The 22,677-nt window shown below is 36.6% G+C and overlaps 1 protein-coding gene across 2 annotated transcripts; it reads left to right on the forward strand.

Moving 5' to 3' along the window:
* Positions 1 to 4,126: 4,126 nt before the first annotated feature.
* Positions 4,127 to 8,507, forward strand: LOC133308922 (polyadenylate-binding protein 3-like). 2 transcript variants are annotated; one of them, XM_061509659.1, is made up of 7 exons: positions 4,127 to 4,576; positions 5,434 to 6,212; positions 6,400 to 6,477; positions 6,574 to 6,663; positions 7,110 to 7,409; positions 7,504 to 7,725; positions 7,900 to 8,507. In XM_061509659.1, the coding sequence occupies exons 1-7, from the start codon at positions 4,351 to 4,353 to the stop codon at positions 8,125 to 8,127; spliced, it is 1,923 nt and encodes a 640-aa protein (XP_061365643.1). In that variant the 5' UTR covers positions 4,127 to 4,350; the 3' UTR covers positions 8,128 to 8,507. The 2 variants fall into 2 exon arrangements, with proteins under 2 accessions (XP_061365643.1, XP_061365647.1); XM_061509663.1 differs by lacking the exon at positions 4,127 to 4,576 and adding an exon at positions 4,609 to 4,777.
* Positions 8,508 to 22,677: the final 14,170 nt, after the last annotated feature.

Consider the following 22,677-nt stretch of genomic DNA (forward strand, 5'->3'; position numbering starts at 1 on the left):
GTTGTAATTAGATAATCTAATTTATGAAGTGTGTTTTATGCTATTAAATGTTTTAATGATGTGTTTAATAATATAATCTGGTGAACTAAATTGATTGAGTGGGTTATTGGCCATCAATATATTTATGGACTATACCGGGAGGGATGTATCCGAAAAGGTTGCCTCTGAGGAGTTTCATTGGACACTCATTTGATGTTTGATTCATTGAGTTGTCCTTGTGTACGAGGTACGCGGAAGACGAACAGTTCTTTGGCCAATAGCCTATGTCATGTGCTTCCCTTTAGGGATTGGATCCTAAGAGTGTTAATTCTTGGAAGTCCCATGAGGGCATCGCTTTGAGTGTGACTCATCGGGTGGTTCTGGTGCACGAGGTGCACAAATCAATCAATTTTAGTTTGCCTTATTATATAATGATGCATTGAGAGACTTGATTGTAAAATGAGAAGTAATGATGCATTGAGAGACTTGATTGTAAAATGAGAAAGATAAAACCCTATATATATATAAGCTGCTTGCCAAACAACGGAGGATTGGCTCAGGAATAATAAAAGAAAGATCTTTTTTTAAAAGTGATTATTTTCAAAATTTCGAATGTTAACCTTTTTTGTGAATTTTTTAGAGATGTTCTGTCCATTCTGTAAAATATTTGAAATGGACATGATACATGACCGTTTTTCATGTCTTAATAATAAACCTAAACTTTGCTCTTTTAATGTTGGTGCCCAAAATTTTTATATCAGATTAATTAATAAGTAAAGTAGGAATAAAATGTGGTAGTTAGTTCAATTACCAACTGTAACACCCCGTGTATACCCGGAATATTAACATTACATCGTATTAAGCGGTGCTTAATTAAAAATGCGAAATATTCTTTTTCTTTTCAATTATGACGTCATTAACAATTACCAACTTGATTACTTAATCAATTTCATAAAATATCGCCTGTATGCAAATTGCAATAAGACATCTACTGAAATACCTCAATATATAAATAAAGTATGTATCTAAATCACGGCATTACATCAAGTAATCCGAACAATATCCTGATACATTATTACAACTTCAAAAGACTCAAGACATAATCAAGACATAACAATACTATGTGTCATGGACAATCCCCATGCTCACCAAATAAACATAGTACACAACCAGTCTCATCATAAAACTCCATAAACATAACTGAAGCTATAAGCATATAACAGCATGCAATCCAACATCCAATCATAGCAGCATAATATAACAGCAATCTAACTCAGCTCCGGCCTCCTGCCGCCTGAGGTCTCAATATTACCTGACCCTGAAATAAGCATTCCCCAAACGTGGGGTGAGATCTCTAAACTAGAAATCTCAGTAAAACAAGGGGTCCTCAAGGATCTTCCACCCCAAGCTCACTTACATGTTCAATATAAGTTCTAAAAGCATTTATATCATTATCAGTTCCAAAACTATGTAGTGCAACATATATCTATGGCATGTGTGTAATCATTATCTACTGTCCAGAGAAATGTAGGAATACGTCTATTCCCTACATGTAGTACAAGGAACACCGCTTGCACCTCACCCACAGCCTCACCCTCTTGTATGTTCTACATACTCAGGCTTACCGTATAGGTGGAACACCTCCATGCATATCAACAAGGCACTAACATATAATAGCTCAACAGCATTTCCAAAACATCAAAAGCATGTAACACAACATGCATATACCATATCCCCATGGGACATGGTGGAACCATAACATGGCTAAACCGAGGACACAAAAGCTTACCTCTAAGCTAGCTATCCAATGCCACAAGCTCAAAGTCCAATCACAGCAGATCACAATCTGATATGGACCAAATATAAATCAATAAACATGTACCATATGCATACAAATTAAAGACAACGCCTTTTCATTACGTTTTCAAGTCTTAAAGCTTCTAACAAAGCCACAAGCCCTTAATCCCATGATTCTGGCTTAGCCCATTAAATACAGAAGTTCAACTTCATCAAACTAGGGTCCACAAACCCCCAATAGCCTACTGTACACACATCGCAGCTACTGTTCTGCGAAATCCCAGAATATCCGGATATTCCTCGGGACCATATCCGGATATCTCACTGTCCATATCCGGATATGCAATATCCGGATATACAAATTCACATATCCGGATATCCAATATCCGGATATCCCAAAACTACAAATCCGGATATCTAATATCCGGATATCTGTTCGACAAATATCCGGATATTTCACGACAGAATGCAGTTTCTGCATTTTCGTGAAGATATCCCTAAAAGGTTCCATTTTTACCGATTTTAAACACCTAATCATGCATTTCTTGGCGTGTTCAACATTACCCAACAACAAGTTATCATCTTTTAGTCATTAGATGCATCAAGGTACCATTTTTAAGCCTTAAAACTCAAGTTAAAGGTTGGTACAACATACCAAGGCTCAAAACTCTGAATGGAGATGCTCTTGGAGCTCAACATAGCCGCTCAAGTCTGACACAAGGAAGATGCACGAAAATGACTTCACAAAGGTTGGTTCTTTAACACAAAGGTCACCACTTAGACCTCCAAAAACCAAAACCAAGCTTCTCTCAACCCAAAACCAACAAGTCAGCAACCAAAACTCCCTCACACAGACTTCACAACTCAGAAACAACACCACAATGCAGTCTCAAGGCCAACCATCACCCTTACCAAGTGTTTAAAGGAAAGAACAAGCATCAAAGGTGAATGCTTGCTCAAGAAATGGAGAAGGAAGCTTAAGAACACTCTTTCTGGTCAGCCTCCAAGAGAAGCCACGCAACCAAGTAGTTATCTAGGGTTGTGTGCCCCTTAAAAGCCATATATATAGACACTTACTTATTAAACACACATTATTAACTTTAATTGCTACACATAGCATTTTAATCCCAAACTTTGGATTATGAAACTACATAATTTTCTAAGAATTATCATATTTTTCTTATATTTTTTTGAGCACCTTTTCGGTACACGCTTTTCAAAGCAGTACCGGTTTCTAGCACCAGTTCTCATTATTTGGACTTGAAACTCGTTTTACAAGTCCTACATATTATTCTAGTAATTATCATGCACTTACTTTAATTTTTCGGGATACTTTTTCGGTACGCATTTATACCGACTAGCAGAACCGATATCTGCACTTTTCTTCCGAAAAGCGACTTTCAGCATTCTAACCCACTTATTATGATTATTAAGCCTCTTAAATAATTATTAGGGTCAATTATGGAATCATTTCCTATTTTTGCATGATTAATTAATTAAATACCTTAATTAACGGTGCGGGTTCTTACACCAACGGTGTTAAAAGTAGACTTGGATGGAATAAAACCATCGGGGGTAATTGATAAGAAAAAAAATAGAGTAATGTAAGTGATAAAAGAGTAAAACCACATGAGGTATATGAACTTTTCCTAAAAAAAATGTGGAATATATTCATTTACCAAACAAGAGTTTCATGTACCACTAAATACATGGATTAACTTGTAAGAGATTATTTTATGTCACATTTTGAAAGATGTATATTAAAATGATAATGAATACGTACTCGTTTGTCATGTCTTATTTTTAGCTTCTTTTCTTTCTTAAAAGCAAAAACTTAATCAAACATAATTTTATAAAAGTTCTTAGTATAAAAAAAAAATTGTAATGAATTTTTTTTCTAAAAACTAAAAGCTCTGGGGAGAAGTTTATTTTAAGTTATATGTCAGCATTTTGGAGTCTTCATATTTATGGTAAATTTATATTTATAATTTTTATTCCTTATTCTAATAATTTATCATAATAATATATTATTTTATATTTGCTTCTTCAAATTCATCATAATATCTTTATATAATTACTAACTAACTTTTAATTTTATTTTATAAGTTTTTTAACTTTAATTTTAAAATATTTTTTAGCTTAAGAAAATTTATTAAATAAGACAAGTGAAATGTATTTTTATAAATTGAGTAAAATAGACATATTGTAAAGATGAATTTAGATGAAAAAAACATAAACATACAAATGATAAAAAAAGAGAGAGTATAAATAATAAGAGAAAGGGTTATTTAAACTTTTCCTTATATACAAACCCTACGTTGGCTGCCCCAGTTCACGCAACCTCCTTGTGTTGTTGTGTTCTCTATTCGGAGACACCAAAGAGGGGAAGCAAAAAAATTCCCAAAATTATAAAATATAAAATAAAATAAAATAAAATCCCCGATTTCCAATTTCCGAAGAAAGAAAAACCCTAACAACAACACTGCTCTGTTTTCTTCGTATCCTCAGTTTTTATTTTTCTTTCATTTCACTTTTTTTTTTGTCTTCCTATTAGTTTTCTTGTTGGGAAAGCAAATGGCAGCGGCGGTTCCTGCGGCGGCGACAGAGACGACAGTGGCCGGGGGTCAATTTTTGAATTCATCTCTGTACGTTGGTGATCTTGAGGGGAATGTGAATGAGGGACAGCTCTATGATCTATTCAACCAGGTGGCTCAGGTGGTTTCTATTAGGGTTTGCAGGGATCAGACAAGGCGATCCTCTCTTGGTTACGCTTATGTCAACTTTTCCAATGCTCACGATGGTTTGTAATATCATCATTCATCATCACTTAAAACTCATTTTTTTTTTTAATTGTCAGTTGAGTAATTGAGTATTATTTTGTTTTTGTTTTTGTTTTTTTGTTTATTTTGAGTTCTGCATTTGATTATTTGGTGAAATTTGTCTATTGAGATTAGTGGTTTGATCTCACGATTGATGAAGTCGTCTTCTGTCTGGCCTTCAGGTTTGGTGTTTTTATGTTGAATGAATATATTTTTATTTAATATTTTGTTAAAAAAAATATTATTTGAGTTATGCTGGGCTGATTCATTTGCAATATAATAATTTTTGTGAATTTTGGTTTTATTGGTTGGTTGGGAGGAATTGTTGGGTATTTCTCTATCTGTCTCTTTTTATTCAAATATAATGCGTATGCCTGTAATGTGTTCTCCTTTTTTTGCCCCACAATATTATTATTATTATTATTATTATTATTATTATGATTATTATTATTAAGTGCTTTGTTGGATTCACTCATGATTTTCAGAATGACTTAAGTTTTTCATATTTTTTTGTACTATTTTCTTACAGCTCTATGGTGTACCATTTTAGCCTAATCTTTGCCACTTGGGTTCTGGGGGCATCTCTTCATAGTTTTATAGTATACAATGCTTGAATTACATTCAGGTGGAAAAAGTTGTTCACTCCACCATTGTTATATTTATATTTATTAATAATTTAAGTAAGCCACTAGGGATGAGGTGAGGGCTTGGGTAGTTTGTAGGAGATCTTAATGCATTCATCTTACAGAATGGAAAATTTGTTCAATTTGTTGATTTAATATGAAAATGCATTATTGGTCCTATCATTGCCTCTCTGATTTTGGCATTTATGTTGCAGCGGCTAACGCTATGGAACATCTGAACTTCACTCCTCTGAATGGAAAACCCATTCGTATTATGTATTCTCATCGAGATCCTAGCCTTCGGAAAAGTGGATATGGAAATGTGTTCATCAAGAACCTGGACACATTAATAGATAACAAGGCATTGAATGACACTTTTGCTGCCTTTGGAACTGTACTTTCTTGTAAGGTAGCTGTTGATGGTAGTGGTCAATCAAAAGGGTATGGTTTTGTACAATTTGACAATGATGAGTCTGCACAGAATGCCATCAAAAAGTTGAATGGCATGTTGATCAATGATAAAAAGGTCTATGTTGGACTCTTTGTTCCACGCCAGGAAAGGGCTCTAGTAAATGGATCACCAAAGTTCACTAATGTGTATGTGAAAAACTTCTCTGAAACTTATACTGATGAGGACCTTGGGCAGCTCTTTAGCCCCTGTGGTACAATAACTAGTTCCGTGGTCATGAAAGACATGAATGGGAAATCTAGATGTTTTGGTTTTGTGAATTTCCAAAGTCCAGACTCAGCAGCTGCTGCAGTTGAGAAGTTAAACGGAACAATGATCAATGCTGAAAATGTTTTATTTGTTGGGAGGGCTCAGAGAAAAGTTGAAAGAGAGGCAGAATTGAAAGCTAAATTTGAACAGGAAAGAATAAGCAGATATGAAAAATTACAAGGTGCTAATTTATACCTGAAAAACCTTGATGATAGCATTAATGATGAAAAATTAAAGGAGCTATTTTCTGATTTTGGAACAATAACATCTTGCAAGGTACATCAAAATTTCTCCTTGTATATTTTGTCTCTCTACTCTTCTTGTGTTTTTGTGCATGGGCAAGTGGGTGAACTGTCCATGATTGTGTGCACCCAAAACATCCATTTGTGTTATGACTGACTTCATTTCATCATTATTGTTTGAGTAAGCCAAAGTAATATATTGCAGTTTTATGATTCTTCAGGTGATGCTTGATTCACATGGCCATAGCAAGGGTTCTGGTTTTGTTGCCTTTTCTACTCCTGAGGAAGCAAGTAAAGCTGTAAGTCATTAGCCTTTTTTTTTCCAAAAGGCTTGCCTGAGTTAAATATATCCCTTTTTTATTGGATGCTTGATCTTTGTATTATATTTTGTTCAGTTGAGGGAAATGAATGGAAAGATGATTGGACCGAAGCGTCTGTATGTTGCTGTGGCCCAGCGCAAAGAAGAGAGAAAGGCTCAGTTGCAGGTGATGCTCGTCTTTTATCCCATTGTTCATATATGATTTAAATCATTCTTCATATTGAATCAGGGATAAACCAGTTATTTAAATCCAGACTACTTCCTTCATAAGCATTTGTAGCTTAAGGTTAAGTGGGTGGATTGAAACATTCATTTCTTATTTCTTATTTATATACATGGTACTTATAGCGTCTCATTATATCTATTTCTTCTTCTTCTTTTTTTTTTTTTTGTAAAATTGAATTAGACATGGAATATTTGAATCTGCTATTTTTGCATTTCCTTTCCAAATACTCCTTGTGGGTAGAAGTTTGTCATTTTATATTCATCCAAAAACTTGCTTACTTTCATTTTTCTAGTTTTCTAGCCTAAATTAATTTAGATGAGTTTACTTTATATTCATATATTTTCCATAAACTCAATTGAGAGTGTCACATATTTGCTTTTCTGCAGGCTCAGTTTTCTCAAATGCAAACACCGGGTGGAATTGCACCTCTGCCTGTAGGAATTCCTGGATATCATCCTGGGGCACCAAGACTTGCCCCTCAACAAATGTATTTTGGTCAAGGTACACCTGGTCTCATGCCACCTCAGCCAGTAGGATATGGTTTCCAGCAGCAACTCATGCCAGGTATGCGACCCGGTGTTGCTCCAAATTTCATTATGCCATACCATCTTCAGAGACAGGGTCAGTCTGGGCAGAGGATGAATGTTCGACGAGTTGGAAACATGCAACAAGTGCAGCAGAACCATGTAATTATTCCTTAAATATAAGCTGCAATTTTTTTTTATTCATAATATTCCTAGTTATATTATCACAGTTGAAAACTTCAAATTTTAAAACCAGATGCTACATCGTAACTCCAACCAAGGGTATAGATATATTGGGAATGGTCGAAATGGAATGGATCCATCAATAGTTCCCCAAGGTCTAGCAGGTCCTATGATGCCATTTCCCTTTGACGGCACAGGAGTTGCTGCAACTCCGATTGATAATCAGGGTCCTGGTGCATTGTCCAACACACTTGCTTCTGCCTTGGCTTCTGCTACCCCAGAAAATCAGCATCTGGTATGTAAAAGTTTGTATTGTCATATGTATGTGAGTCTGTTGTTTAGGTTGCAATTCTATATGCAGATAATTTAATTTGTAATTACCAGTTTCATGACTATTAAAAATTTATAATAATCATGGTATGGGAAATAATGTAACTTTCTTTGTATATGTCGGGGTTCAAACTAACAGATGCTGGGTGAACATCTATATCCGCTTGTGGACCGTCTTACACCAAGCCATCAAACAGCAAAGGTGACAGGAATGTTGCTGGAAATGGATCAGTCAGAGGTAATTCATCTGATTGAATCTCCCGAAGATTTGAAGATAAAGGTGTCTGAGGCAATGCAAGTCCTTCGTGAAGCCGCATCAGGTTCTGAAGTTGGTGATCAGCTTGGCTCATTGTCATTGAATGAGTGAAATAATCTCAGTTGTAGTGGTAGAGATGTTTATTGCATAACATGTGGGCCATTTTTTCTGGGCTAAATGAGCTTTTATTGCTTCTGGGCCTTGTGTAGCTCCAGATTTAATCGGGATCTTGTTTTCTTTTTGCGGGATTATTGACTTTTGAGTCAGTCAAAAGGGTTTCAAGGAGTTTTTTTTGGTAGTCTTTTGAATTTATTTAATTTTGGATTGAGTTGGTAGTACATGATCTAGTTTATTAGGCTTTGACAATATTGGTTATTTTACCTACATTCTTTTAATTATAGGATTTTGATAGACATTACCTTTCCATGTTTTAAGTTAATTTTTGCCCCTTGTGCATCTAATTTAGGTTGGGGAATTCAACACAAGTGGATAATAAGCTCTCAAAAAGTATGGGCCAAATGCAACCCTAGTTTTTTAATTGTTTGACAATTGCAAAATTCTGATATTGTTCCTAAATTCTTATATCATGATCATTGATGGTATTGATCATTGATTTTGTCTAGGTATTTATTTGATTGAATTGTTTTATGAGATGTTGCTGATTTATGGAAACATAGCCATTCTAGCATATGCCATGAATAATTTTGGATTCCCATAGATGTTTTGTTTCTCCCTATGTGCCCATGCATCAGATTTTGGTGAAAGAGGTCAGACAAAGACAAGCATTCTGTCTTTGATTTTAAAGTTGGGTAAACCTGACCATGAACAGGAAGGAGGTGGGTATTAGTTTTAAAGATCTAGTACATTTGAATATTACCTTACTACCATAACAAGCTTGGAAATTATGTCTAAAATTAATCCCTTGTAGTTGAAAAATATAAAGAGATTATTCTTTTTGACACCTTTGTGGAAGCTATTAGGAAGAGTAATGCCTAATGGTGAGCCTACTATACTACTTGTATTACCGGCGGAAATACCAGGAATGTGCTTGGAATTTGTTAGAAATCTATATATAGAAGCAATTCACGTAGGAGAAAGAATTCGTTCATTCAAATTCCTTGTCTCCTTCATGCAAGAAATTCATATTACAGTTAAGTCATGTGAATTGTCTTAAAGTTTATATTTTGCATTAAATGATCATCAACAATACGAGTAATCTTGTGAGTTCATAATTTTTTTTTGGGAAAATTTCAGAAATTTCCCTGAAAGTTTTGTAAGAATCACTTATCCCCTTCCTCGAAATTTTTAATCATTTATACTCCTACTTAAGTTTTTTTTATCACTCACCTCCCCTAACTTGATTTTCATTCAAAATTAAGGTTAACAGAGTTAATTTAAAAAAAAAATACCAAAACTATCCTTAAAAAAAAGAATTAACCCCTGAATCATAATGCTGGCAAGAGATAGTCATTGAGGATGGAGCCGCCGCTGCGAGCCTAACCACCTTGACTGCATGGTTGAGATGCCGATCACAATAAGCTCTGAGCCCTTTGCGAGCTTTGTGGTTTTGGTCTTCAGACATAGAAAATATTCACTTTCGTTGCAGAAAAGTAAACAGAATTGTAAGATTTCAATCTACATGGCCCCATTATTTGATGTTTACTGCATATAGGAGGAATCTTAAGATTAAATACTTCACTGATTAAATATTTCAATTTCCTTTCTTGTTTGCTATTCCAAAAAATTTATCCATATATTCATTTGCTTATTTATAGAGCCGTGCAAGAATATGCTTTTTTTCTTGACAATGAAATATAGGTGGTTTTACACTACACTGGAAGAATAAATTTTTCTAGCATTACATGTTCGTCATACAAAGACGTAATCTTCATGTGATGGGAAGAATAAAATTGCCATACCATTTGTATAAGCATAGCTTGGAAGGTTGAGAGAATGTTAATAATTATATACGTGCAGCCCAATTCATTGACAAAAAGAACAAATACTCCACGGATTCGATAAACAAATAATTGGAAGATTTTTTTTAAAAAAAAAAAAAAATGAACTTTCAGTTTCAAGATTGCAAATCTAGATTACATAAACATTTTCCAAATCAAAAAATCCTTTTTTTCCCACCCTCTCCTTTCTCATATCCCAAAAAACTCAGAGAGAATATAAATAACTTAAATACAACGATTTACCAGTCTAAATCTTTTTATTTCAAAACCTGAATTCTGTAAGTATTCACCGGCTAATCGGAAGTAGGGGAAGTGGAGCGTCTGAACGATTAGGACTCCATTCCTCAATGACTATCTCTTGCCAACAGTAAGGTACATTGGTGCAAGGGTTAATTTTTCTTTTTTTTGTTTTAAGGATAGTTTTGGTATTTTAAAAAAGTTAATTCTGTTAATTTTAATTTTGGATGGAAAATCAAGTTAGGGGAGTAATTGATAAATAAATTTTAAATAAGGGTGTACATGATTAAAAATTTTGGGAAGGGGGTAAATGATTTTGAGTAAACTTTCAGGAGAGTTTTTGAAGTTTTCTCCATTTTTTTTAATGAATATTCTATATAGAGGAGATATTTTTTCATTCCGGTGTAAGATTTAGAAGATTTATCTTTCATTTTAACTGTTGATTTTTGTCCATTTAACGGTTATAGTTTATTGAGTTTTATCAATTAATTAATAATTAATTTCAAATAAATAACAATTGTTAGATGAGTGGAAATCAACCATTGAGATGGGGAATAAGAATTTTATGTCTTATACTGAAGTTAAAAGATTTCTTCCCTTTTGTAAATTTTATATTTATCTTATTTATTAATCCAATTTTATTCATTTATTTAATATCTGTTTTTTTAAGCAGTTCAAATTAATCAAGATATTAACAAGCATCTGTCTTATCTGCCTTTTATAAGAAGTACAATATTTAATTATTTATGTATTTATTATTATTGATGACTTCGTAACAATCTTGATATTATTACAAGAAGAGAGAAATATTGATGGATACCTATTACTTCTTTCTATGCTTTTTTTCCTGGTGGTTGGACGAGGTATAATTTTTGTGTCAACTTAATTTTGCTTATTGCAAACTTGAAAATCGTAGTACAACTTGAGGAACTGATAATGTAAAACTGTAAATATTGTCGATTGAATTACTTACCTCCATTTTCAGCATTTACGGTATTCGTTATTTGAGATTTTATTATGACTGCTTAAGTGCTTTTTTTTTCTTTTTTCTTTTTTGAAGACAAGGAAAAATTAAGACAAACTAGCCAGAGTCGAATCTAGGGCAACAGGTGCCCATGGAGTCCCTATCAAGGAGAGCCCTACAATCCGAAGGTGGAACATGTAAAATGTGGAGTTCCCAGTCATTACAATTGTGGGAATAAGCGACTATGTTTCCCTCACGAGGGTGTGCGTTAGAGGTGGTAAACGAGCCAGCGTTAAAGGTGGTAAACGAACCAGGGGCCTTTGGCTCGACTCGTAAAGGTCTGAGCTCGTTTAATAAAAGCTCGTGTTGGAACCAAGCTTGGACTTGTATAAAAGCTCGTTTAATAAAAAAGTCTCAGACTCTAATTCAGAAGCTCGACCTTAAAGCCTCCCAGGCTAGCCTAGTATATAAATATTTATTTATACTTTTTATACTACTTGTAATAACTCTCTCTCATCAATTTATTTCACTCCATTTTATTTGTTTAACAGACTTTTTGAATGATTTTGTTCTATATTATGCTATTTGGATATATATTGAATTTATGTATATTTATGGAATTACTAGTGTTGTTCTATATTATCCTTCATCCTCCTTCACACAAACAAACCCACAAAAACTCATTCGTTCCACTGTGCACTGCTCGTTTGTGTCAATTTATTTATTTTTATTTTTTAATTTTTTTTTGTTGGCACTTTTTTTATAATGGGCTAAGATAATATAACCTGTTATCTACCTTCTCTCACTTTAATTTTTTTTATTTATTGTAGACTTTGTAAATTATTGCTGCAAATTGGAAGCTAAGGTTTCTCTCTGGAAATTGATTTTTTGTGGAATTCTGTTCTCTTATTTTTATTCTTTAACATGCTAACAGGCTAAGACAAGCTTCACACAGGTTTTTATTTTTTGTAAATAAACCAGGCCACAGGCCAATATTATATTCGTAACAGGTAACAGGCTAAGGCCAGTCGAACACGTTTAAATACAGGCTTGGCCCGTTAAGATCAAAGCTCGGCTCGACCCGGCCCGTTAACACCCTAGTGTGCATGACAAGGGTTTGCCAATCTTGAGCAAGGAGTCTGCTGATATCAATAGGAGCCAAGGGGTGATGCTCTTGGCAACCGTTAATGATAAAGTTGACCGCAACAAGGGAGTCTCCCTCGAACCAAACACGTCTGTAGTCAGCTTTCCAAGCGACCTCGATGCCTATAAGGAATCCTCTCAGCTCGGCGTTCATTGAGGTCCCAAAAGCTAGACTGCGATGGAAGTCAGGGATCCACCGGCCAGAAGCGTCTCTAAGGACCCTGCCACAACTAGATTTCGTTCCACCATTGGTGCTAGAGCCATCCACACTGACTTTAATCCAACCGTCTGTAGGATGGATCCAACTGATAAGCTTGACAGATTTTTGGGGAGAGGCAAGACCGGATGCGCAAAGGAGACGTTGTGCATCTATAAAATTAAGGGCGTAGCCATTGGCAAAGTAGATAAGGTCAATAACTTGGGTGCTAATTAATACCATAAAAAATGAGTTTGTTTCTAGCTTCCCTCATTTTCCAGCAGATGACACCAAACCGAAGGCTCCAAAGCTGGTCCAACAAAGGTTAATCAGGATGTTGGAGATTGATGTCTGTAAAGAACCAATTTAACCCAAAAGCTTAAGTTTGTGGATGAGGGTTTTTAATGTTTTATACTATTTTCTAACACGCCCCCTCACACGAGAGCCCACTGGGCTTGAAGGGTGGAGAATGCACATGCCCACCTATCTGTGCGAACAAAGAAATTCCACTTGAAAGAAAGTGGGGGGCGGCGAGGATCGAACCTGGGACACGAGGCTCTGATACCATGTAAAGAACTAATTCAACCCAAAAGCTTAAGTTTGTGTGGGTGAGGACTTTTTAATGTTTTATACTATTCTCTAACAATGTCCAACCAAGTGTCAAGGGGAAGGCGGAAAAAAGAGGCTTTCAAAGAACGACCAAGAACAGCGTCCCAAACTTCATGGCTCCAGGGACAGTCACGAAAAACATGGAGGGTATCTTCATGATGATTGATTGTGGCACCTGGGACAAAGGGCGCAACTAGACAAATGCCGTTGCACTCTTCTAGAATTAGTGAGGAGGTTATTACCTTTAAGAAGCCAAAGGAAGGATCTAATGTGTCGGGGGCCATTCCAGCTCTATAGACAATGCAAACTCGAATTGTGGATGGGAGAAAGACCACCAACGATGAGGTCAATAAGCAGACTTAGTTGAGAAGGCACCATCGTTGGAAAGAGTCCAGATAACTCTGTCACAACCATTGGCGTGGCAAGGAGGGAGAGTATTGGAAATTCTCTCACAAGCAATCGGGAATAAAAAGCTTCTAATTTCTAATGGTGTCCCAGTCCCAGTTTCCATCGTCCTTGATGAATTTGTCAACAGTCCAAGAACAAACACTGGAAGGGATGTCAACAGTAGCATGGGAGGGAGGCCAGTAAATCACAGCGGTATCCTTCCAAAAATTAGTGGATCGACCATCACCAATAAGGATTCTAGAGCCCTCCATCACATGGGGCCAAGATTTGACAATCCCTTTCCAAACCAGGGAAGAGTTTCTAGTTGGGCGAGGTTGGGAGAGAAGGTCATTCCCCATATGCGGTATTTGCTTTTCAAAACATGAACCCAGAGTGCATCTTGATGAGTTAGAAGAGTGTGGCCTAGTTTCATGAAGGAAGCCTGGTTAGCAAGTCTCATAGGTCGGAGGCCCAGACCCCCATCTCTCTTCTTGGTGCAAACAGTATCTCAGGAAGTCGCATGGAGCTTTCTTTTGTCTTGACAAGAGCCCCAAATAAAGTCACGTATTTTCCTCTCAATATCAAGGCAAGTGCGAGCAAGGAGGAGGCAGGATTGCTTCGTGTAAAGGGGGATGCTGGAGAGCACCGTTTAGGCGATAATGGTTTGACCAGCAAGAGAGAGAAGATGAAACTCTTCCAAAGACTTAACTTGCTGTCCAATCTGACAAGAATATGAGAGAAGGTTGCAGGTCTCAATCGATCATGGATTAGAGGAATACCAAGATAATTTCCCAAGTCGGCAGTTATGGAAAATCCCAAGGAAAGAGCGATTTCAAAAGCTCTGGCATGATGAGCGTTTTTGGAGAACAAGATTCTGGTTTTATTTTTGTTAATCTTTTGGCCATAAGAGCAGCAAAAAAATCCAGAATTTTGGTTATCAATCTTGCTTGCTCCAAGGAAGCTTCAGCAAACAAAAGTAAATCATCTGTAAAAAAACAAATGGGTTAAGGGGGGCATTTTTTTTAAGAATGACCGATTTCCAAACCTTGCGATTAGAGGCTTCATTGATTAAGTGGGCTAATCTTTTGATGCAAAGGACAAAGATGTAAGGTGATAAAGGGTCACCTTTCCTAGTGCCTCTAGAAGGATAAAACTCTTTGGTTGGTTGCCCGTTCCAAAGGACATTCATAGAAGAAGTTGAAATACATTCCCTGATGAGGCGAACAGCATGAGGAGGAATAACACCTTCTGTTGGCGTTTGGTGGAGAAAATTGCAATCAATTCTATCAAAAGTCTTCTCAAGATCAACTTTGATTGCCATCCAAACTTTGATTCCCTTCTTCGATCTCAGAGTGCATGACTTCTTGGGCGATGATAATGTTATCGGAGCTGTGCCCACCCCTGATGAAACTAGATTGATTCGGCATGATGAGGGAGTTCATATGAGGTCTAAGGCAAAGAGCAAGGTGTGGAACCAATGCACTCAATGCAAAGAATATAAAGGTTCAAGAATTTTGATGATAACAAACAAGCATAGAAAGAACGCTTCAAAGTGCAACAATCAAAAAGAAGCTTAAAGAATCAACCAACATCTATCAAGTCCATCAAGTTAATGAACAAAGTTTAAAGAAGATCAAGACACAAGCTTCAAGAGAAGACTCTAAGTCCAAGCACCCTCAAAGTAATATATTTTACGACTTAGAATTAATTGTAAGGGAAATTGATTTCTTGCATGAACAAAGCTCAAAGCATTTTTTAAACACATGCATTAAATCATCATTTGATATTTAAATTCATTCCTAGCATGAAAATCTATTTTTTAAAGATTTATCAAATGATTAAAAGTAATTGAAACTGACTTAGAACATGAGAAAATAATTTTGGGGCGAAATCCAACCTCTTGATAGGTTGGTAATCGATTACCTTAGCAATGGTAATCGATTACCCTTCATGGTAATCGATTACCCACCCCATGGTAATCGATTACCCACTGTGTAGAAAACAAAAATAACGGCCATAAAATGGCTAGTTTGCAAAATGGCTGAATAAAAAACACTCATTGGGGGCCTCTATAAATAGGAATCACTGTTCCATTGATTGGACAACACTTCTTATCATTATTCTTGATATAAATCATATTATTTTGTTATTCTCATTCATCTTGATCATAAACACTCTTTGAGCTTTATTCTTGTGAAAGTGTCAACACACACAGTTCTTCAACTTGTATAATATGTACTTTGAGAGTACTTAGCCATTATTAAATACCTCCATTTGATTTCTTGAATAGTTAGGGGAGTGGACCCTTTACACTTAAGAGGACACCAAATTCCTAAGAGAATTTGGAGTGAAAAAATGTAAGGCATCAAGAGCTCGAAGTCTTGAAAGGTTGTTGTGGTTTGTCAAGCACCCTCAAGCTTGATAGCTAGTGAAAAAGTTTGATCGATCGGCTTCAATCTGAACGTAAGTCACGGTGGTGGTGATCGAACCAGGATACATCTAGTTTGCAATTTCTCTAACCTTGAACTCCTTACTTTAGTCTTGAAATTGCATTTTTAGATTGTGTTTATTTATTTGCTTGCTTGTTTCATTGATGACACACTTGCTCCTACACTTAGACTTTTCCTTGTTAAATCATTTAATTAAAGAAACACTTTTTAAAATATCAAATGAGGCACTTTGCGAAAAGATTTTATAAAACTCAAATCACCCCCTCCTTTTGAGTATTGAAGCCACTTGTCCAACACAAGGATCCTAGTGACAGCCTTGTAAATGACATTACAAAGGCTTATGGGTCTGGATTTTTTAATGGAGTCAAGATTGGCAACCTTGGGAATAAGGCAAAGGAAGGTTTGGTTGATATCCTTAACCTTTGATTGGTTGAGGAAAATATCTTGGATGAAGTTGCAATCAGAAATTTTAACCGTTTCCCATTGAGTTTGGAAGAATAAGGCTTGAAGGCCATCAATGTCAGGCGCTTTATAGGGCTGTATGTTGAAGAAAATGTCACGAATTTCCTTAGTTGAGGGACAAGCGCCCATTCTAGCAAAAGAGGGGGTGTAGGTTTTGGGGAAATAGCCAGATAAAGGGAAATAGGGTAGGTCACAAGGATACCTGGTGTAAAGGTTTGCAAAGTTGTTCACTGCCATATCACAAACAACGCTAGGATCAGACATCCAGATGCCATCATCATCTTGGAGAGTGTCAATCTTGTTATGTCTCCAGCGAATGATAGTAGCAGCATGGTAGAAACGAGTGTTTCTGTCACCAAAGACAAGTCAGTTACATTTTAATCGCTGGAACCAAATGAGCTCCTCCTGGACATAAATATGATTGAGCTCCGCCCAAAGATCCTTTTGGAGGCTTTCCAAATGGCTATCAGGAGAATTGCCTAGGGCATTATCGATACCACGAAGGCGAGCATGAAAACGATGCTTGCGCTTAAGATGCTCTTTGAAATTGTTCCTATGCCAGTCAGAAGCTTTGTCTTCGAAGAGATTCCTAGCATTGCACCAAGGAATGGAGCCATTCTTGCATCCTTTGACAATGTCACCAAAGGAGGAGCAGGTGAGCCAAGATGCAAGGAACCTGAAAGGTCTCTTATTATCCATGCTAGAAGCGTTGGGACCTCCATAGAGGAGAATAGGGCAGTGGTCCGAATTAAAGAAAGGAAGGTGTTGGATAAACCTGTCAGGGGAAGATGAAATCCAAGAAAGGTTGGCTACAACCCGATCAAGTCTTTCCAACAAATTTTTCTTCTTCCAAGAGAAAAGGGGACCTTTATGGCCCAAGTCCATAAGGTCACAATCTTCCAAGCAAGCTCTGAAATCATGGATGTTACCAGGGCAAGGGGCACCCCCTCCTTTTTTTCTAACAAACGGAGATAGGAGTTGAAGTCACCCATTAAGAGCCAAAGCTCGGTGATGCCATGCTTTTAGAAAGAGAGCTTCTCCCAAAGGATTCTGCACTCTATACGACGAGGGATGCCATAAATAAAGGTAAGGATTTCCTCATGGCCAAAGGGTTTCCAACAAATTTTGGAGTGAATGAATTGATGATGAGTGTCTATGATGTGGACAACGTCTATTTGGTTCCAAAGAATCCAAAATCTATCAGAGTAGCCAATGGGATCTTGTTTGTAAAAACTAATTCTGCGAGTAGCTTTAACCCCTCCAATACGGGTTTCCAAAAGAGCAAGCACTTTGATGTTGTAATCCTTGGCAAGATCACCGCTGAGAAGGCTGAAGCCTTTTTTTATTTTCCCCACGGTAGTTCTAGGTGCAGACATTCATAAGGAAACATAAAGCAAAAAAGTGAGAAGAAGAAATCTTCTTAAAGAGTGTCATGGTGGATTCGAACCCCACCCACTACAGCAAGGTTCTGCTCAAAAGCCAAATCATATTGGTATTAGGGAACGCTATTAAGCATTGCCAGGGTGTCCCACCCTTTTTCTTGTTCTCTAGCAATTATAAAGATGGTGCAAGAGCTCCCAGGTTCATGAACGTCTGCATGCACAGACGTGGGAACAATATGGTGTTTATTAGGACAAGACACAATTGTGGGAACCTGAGGGACAATGAGCCTCCCATTGCCTATTTTATTCTTTCCTATCACATCTGGTCCCTTTTTGCAGTTAACTTCTAAACGCAAAGGCTGAACCTTATTTTTAGCTAACAAGGACGATGAACTTTTTGAGGGGATAGACAAGCTACCTTTTGTGCCTGAGCCATTTTAGGGACGTCATTAGTTTTCGATTATTTTGCAGAGAGGGTGTTAGGCTGGTCAATGGGTTGGGTGGTGTGCCCATCCGTTGGGGCTGAGTGACTCGTTGGAGGTGAGTTACTTGCCGAGTTAACAGCTTGGTTCACTGGAACAGCTCTGGGATGTTTTCCCTTTACTAGTCTTTGAATGATCATCCAGGTGCCAAAAGCATCTTCATCCTTCTTCACCGTCTTGGTTTCTTTACTTGAGTTACTCTTCCTATCTGAGAGAGGTGCATTGATACCAACAGGTTAGGGTTGGGGCTGAGAAGAATAGCTGCATTGCTTTTTTTTGTGTCCATTGCAGCCACAAGAGAAGCAGATCAAATGTAAACCTTCAACGCCCTCCACTTTTTTGAGAGAATCTTTGTCTATTTTAAGGGTTCTGTCGAACAAGTTGCCAATTCTCCTTAGATGATTAGAGTTCGATTGGGAGACCCAATATTCTCACCCAAACTGCAAGTTTCTTAACAGATTCATCGTAAGAGTCGAATATGGGTCTCCAACGTTGAACCACTACATAATAGTCAGCCACTATCCACGATCCCTCTTGAAGGACATGCTTGTAGTCTTCTTCCTCATGGAATCTGATTAAAAGATAGCCATTGTCAAGGTCTATGAGCTCATAAGTCCCAAGAAGGTTCCACATCTTTTGGAGACGTGGCATTAGGAACCTTGTTCCTATCCACTTCCCCAACAGTTTGATGATAATCATTTTTTCCCATTGCACACAGTCAGCTTTGTGTTATTTTTTTGAAACCTTATAAACTAGGCATAAAGGGTCTTCAACACCATCCACAGAAAGGAATTCTTGAAGGTCATATGCCTCTTCTTTCTTTGTGATTTCATCCAATCTAAATCAATGCCATCCTTTGCGCCTCTATCACCATTTAGTTAAAGCACCTTATCCTTATAAGAGACCGTCTTTCTCCCAAGGGGTAGAGGCTCCATAGACTTATCAATGGACATGTTTGAAGTTATCAACGTGAGTGATGGCTCCTCCCGCCCCTTACCAACAACCTCCTTAAGCCTGTGAGAGGTTAGATTTATTGTGACAGTACATTCTTCTAAATATTTAGTGCCTTATAATTCTTCTTGACTTTGCCTTTATTGGTTTATGTGAGAATACTTGGAAAAAGAAAATTACATGCTAAGACTTTGGCCTGATTTTATGTCATAACTAGTCGGTTACCCATGTGATGCACGGAGAAAAAAGAAATCGGTATCTGTCTCTTAAAAGTTAACGCAAATCGTAAAAGTATATCTCTACATTTTATTTAAACCAACACTATAAGGTATCTAACTCCAACTTTTTGTACATATAGAGTTGGCAAATATTTGAGTAGTACGTTTAATATTTTAACAAACACTTCATAGTTGAAGTTGAATGTGGTAATTCAAAAGACCATTCATTAGCTTAATTGCTTAAGTATTAATTGAGTAATCAATAAGAATTAATTTTTTTTATTAGTTCAAACGAAACTCTACTCCATGCATAAAGTTCTATACATGTAGGCTTAGTGATTACTTCCGGTCCACCAAACTTTGCAAATGCATCTTGTTTGATCATTTGATATAAAATGCAAATGTCATTGTATTAGCTTGTCCTATAGTCATTCAAAAATTACGTAGTTTGACTCGACTTCTTTTAATATTTATCAGAGATGGACTTTCATTTATCATAATATAATTGTTCATTTTGTTTAGATGCTTGTTTCTAAAATATTTACAACAGTAAATCCAATGATCTTATCACATAATGTGTGCTTACCAAAGGCAGACGGTGGTCTTGGATTTAGAAATATGAGACAATTTAATAAAGCTTTCATTATGAAGCTTGGGCATGCTTTGATGACGGAACCAGATGCTTTGTGGGTTAGATTGTTGAGGAATAAATATAGAGTTCCTCAGTATCTAATTCCGGATATTACAACTCCTACCAACTCTTCTCCTCTTTGGAGGGCTATTTGTAACTCTTGGCATAATGTGGTGCATGGATCTCGTATTATAATTGGTGCAGGAGATGCCACGTTATTCTGGAAGGATAAAAGGGTGCCACACTTTGATCCTCTAATCAATTTTGTCTTGCAGGTTGTCCCAGATGAGGAAATTGATTGCTCAACTCTTCAGTATGTTACGGAGGAAGGGTCCTGGAATTGGTCTAGATTTGTTCATCTTCTTCCCCCTGAGGTTTGCATGCGCATTGCAAATATTCACCCTCCACATCCTCTTGGTGGTAGTGACCGTGTGATATGGGCTTTGACTGCTGATGGTAGATTTACGGTACGTTCTGCTTACTTATTTTTAAATGACCAGTCTTTACGTCTCCAACAGCGGTATATTCAAGGGTTGAGAGTTTGCTCCTGGGACAAAGTGTGGGGTTGGAATGGGCCACCTAGAGTTAAAACTTTTCTTTGGTTGCTGTTGGGGAATAACATTTTGACTAATGCTCAACGCTTGTGTCGTCACTTTTCTTATAATAGTTTGTGTTCTCGGTGTATCTATGGTCACGAGGATTGTATTCATGTGGTTAGAGATTGTTGGAAGGTTCGGGAAATATGGTGTCATCTGATTCCTCATCATAAGTGGCAATCCTTCTTTGCACAAGATCTGGGTGAGTGGCTACATTTTAATCTCTCAACTGATTACATGGAGCAGGTGTCTGGGAATTGGTCAACTCTTTTTGGTATTATGTGCTGGTTAATTTGGAAAGCAAGAAATGAATGGATTTTTAAGCATTTGGAGACTGATCCTTCTAGCATTATTCGTTCAGCTTTTCTTTTGAGAGATAATTACTTCCAAGCTCAATTGCTGCTGAATCAAGGCGGTCTTCGGTTGCAATCACCTAGGATTCAAACTTTCATTAATTGGAAGTTTCCTTTGGAAGGGTGGATAAAGATTAATACAGATGGTTCTTGTGCTCAAGGTGGACTACATTCTGGATGTGGAGGGGTTATAAGAGATTGTAGAGGTGATTGGTTAGTTGGTTTCTCAAAGAATTTGGGGCATAGTTCATCGGTTGCTGCTGAGATTTGGGGTTCTTATTTGGGTCTTCAAATAGCTTGGGAATGTGGTTATAGAAAGGTGTGGCTTGAAGGTGACTCTACAATTGCAATTAATTTATTTTCCAATCAAAATACTGAGATGCATCCTTTACATGGACTGATTTTACGTATCAAGGAATTATTGGGGAGAAGCTGGCAGGTTTATGTCTCTCATACTTATAGAGAAGCGAATGGTGTAGCTGATTGGTTAGCTACGCATGCTTTTTCTGCAAACTGGGATATTCAGTTTTTTAACACACCTCCTGTAGGTTGCAAAGATAGATTTCTTCAAGATTATAGGGGAGTAGCTTTCCCTCGCTTTGTTTTAGCCTAGTTTATTTTCTCTATGTATTACCAAAAAAAAAAAATGAGTTTGTTAGACAGTAAATATAAGAAGAAAAAAAACGTGTTGGCAGGCGGGCAGGATGGGTCGGCCCTTTGCCATATCTAATTGTCAATATTTTATATCAGCATAGTTTGTTAGACAGTAAAAAAAAAGTGTTGGCGGGTGGAGTGGGCCGGCCCTCCGGGTCAAGCCCATTTTGCCATCTCTAACTGTCAGCGTTTTATATCAGCATATAATATATTTTTAAATTTATCAACAAAAAAAGTTCTTATAGTTGCATCTATATTACTATATATCTATGTTTTTTATAGTTGTCTCTGAATCGACTTTCTAAAGTGTCTGTATTTGTGACATATATATTAGATGAAGAGTTGACAAATATTTTAGTTATTACGTTTAATATTTTAACAAACACTTAGCCACACAAAGCCAGGCTTCATAGATAGTAAATATAAGAAGAAAAAAAATATGTTTGTGGGCGGGATGGGCGGAGACAAATTTCCCAACTGTAACTGTCAACATATTATATGAACATGTAATATGTTTTTATATTTAAAAATACAGAAAAATATTTCTACAGTGACTGCAGATAAGTTATATGCATTCACACCTAAAACGACATCATTTTGGATTGAAAGATTAAAAAATTATAATGATAAAGACTAATATAACCCTGCAATAAATTAAATTACAAAACACCTTAATTTTGCCTCAAAATGACGTCGTTTTGGACTTAATGCATATAAGTTATCTGCAGTCACAGCAGAAAAAACGAACCCTTAAATATAATAAGTTATGCTTTATTTATATTTTAAAGTCACATATATTTAAAAAATTAAATATAATTATAAGTGTAATTTTACTTTGGTTTTAACTTTTAAGTATATATATTCAGGACCTATATATATTGCATAGTGTGGATCTTATGAGATGAGATCAAATAAGAATGATGAATACATGTGTTTTGAAGACATGGGTTTGGGCCCATGTAGGCACTAGGTAACTAAGGGCTAGGGC

The sequence above is a fragment of the Gastrolobium bilobum genome, unplaced genomic scaffold, assembly GCF_033153095.1.
Source record: "Gastrolobium bilobum isolate Gb01-03AN ecotype WA unplaced genomic scaffold, APGP_CSIRO_Gbil_v1 utg56199, whole genome shotgun sequence".
Taxonomy (NCBI): Eukaryota; Viridiplantae; Streptophyta; class Magnoliopsida; order Fabales; family Fabaceae; genus Gastrolobium; species Gastrolobium bilobum.

Excerpts from the sequence above, each read along its gene's own strand:
- LOC133308922 (XM_061509659.1), top strand. The coding sequence starts at position 4,351 with ATGGCAGCGGCGGTTCCTGCGGCGGCGACAGAGACGACAGTGGCCGGG. Across the intron at positions 6,213-6,399 it reads GAACAATAACATCTTGCAAG|GTGATGCTTGATTCACATGG; the intron begins GTACATCAAAAT and ends ATGATTCTTCAG. Across the intron at positions 6,664-7,109 it reads AGAGAAAGGCTCAGTTGCAG|GCTCAGTTTTCTCAAATGCA; the intron begins GTGATGCTCGTC and ends GCTTTTCTGCAG.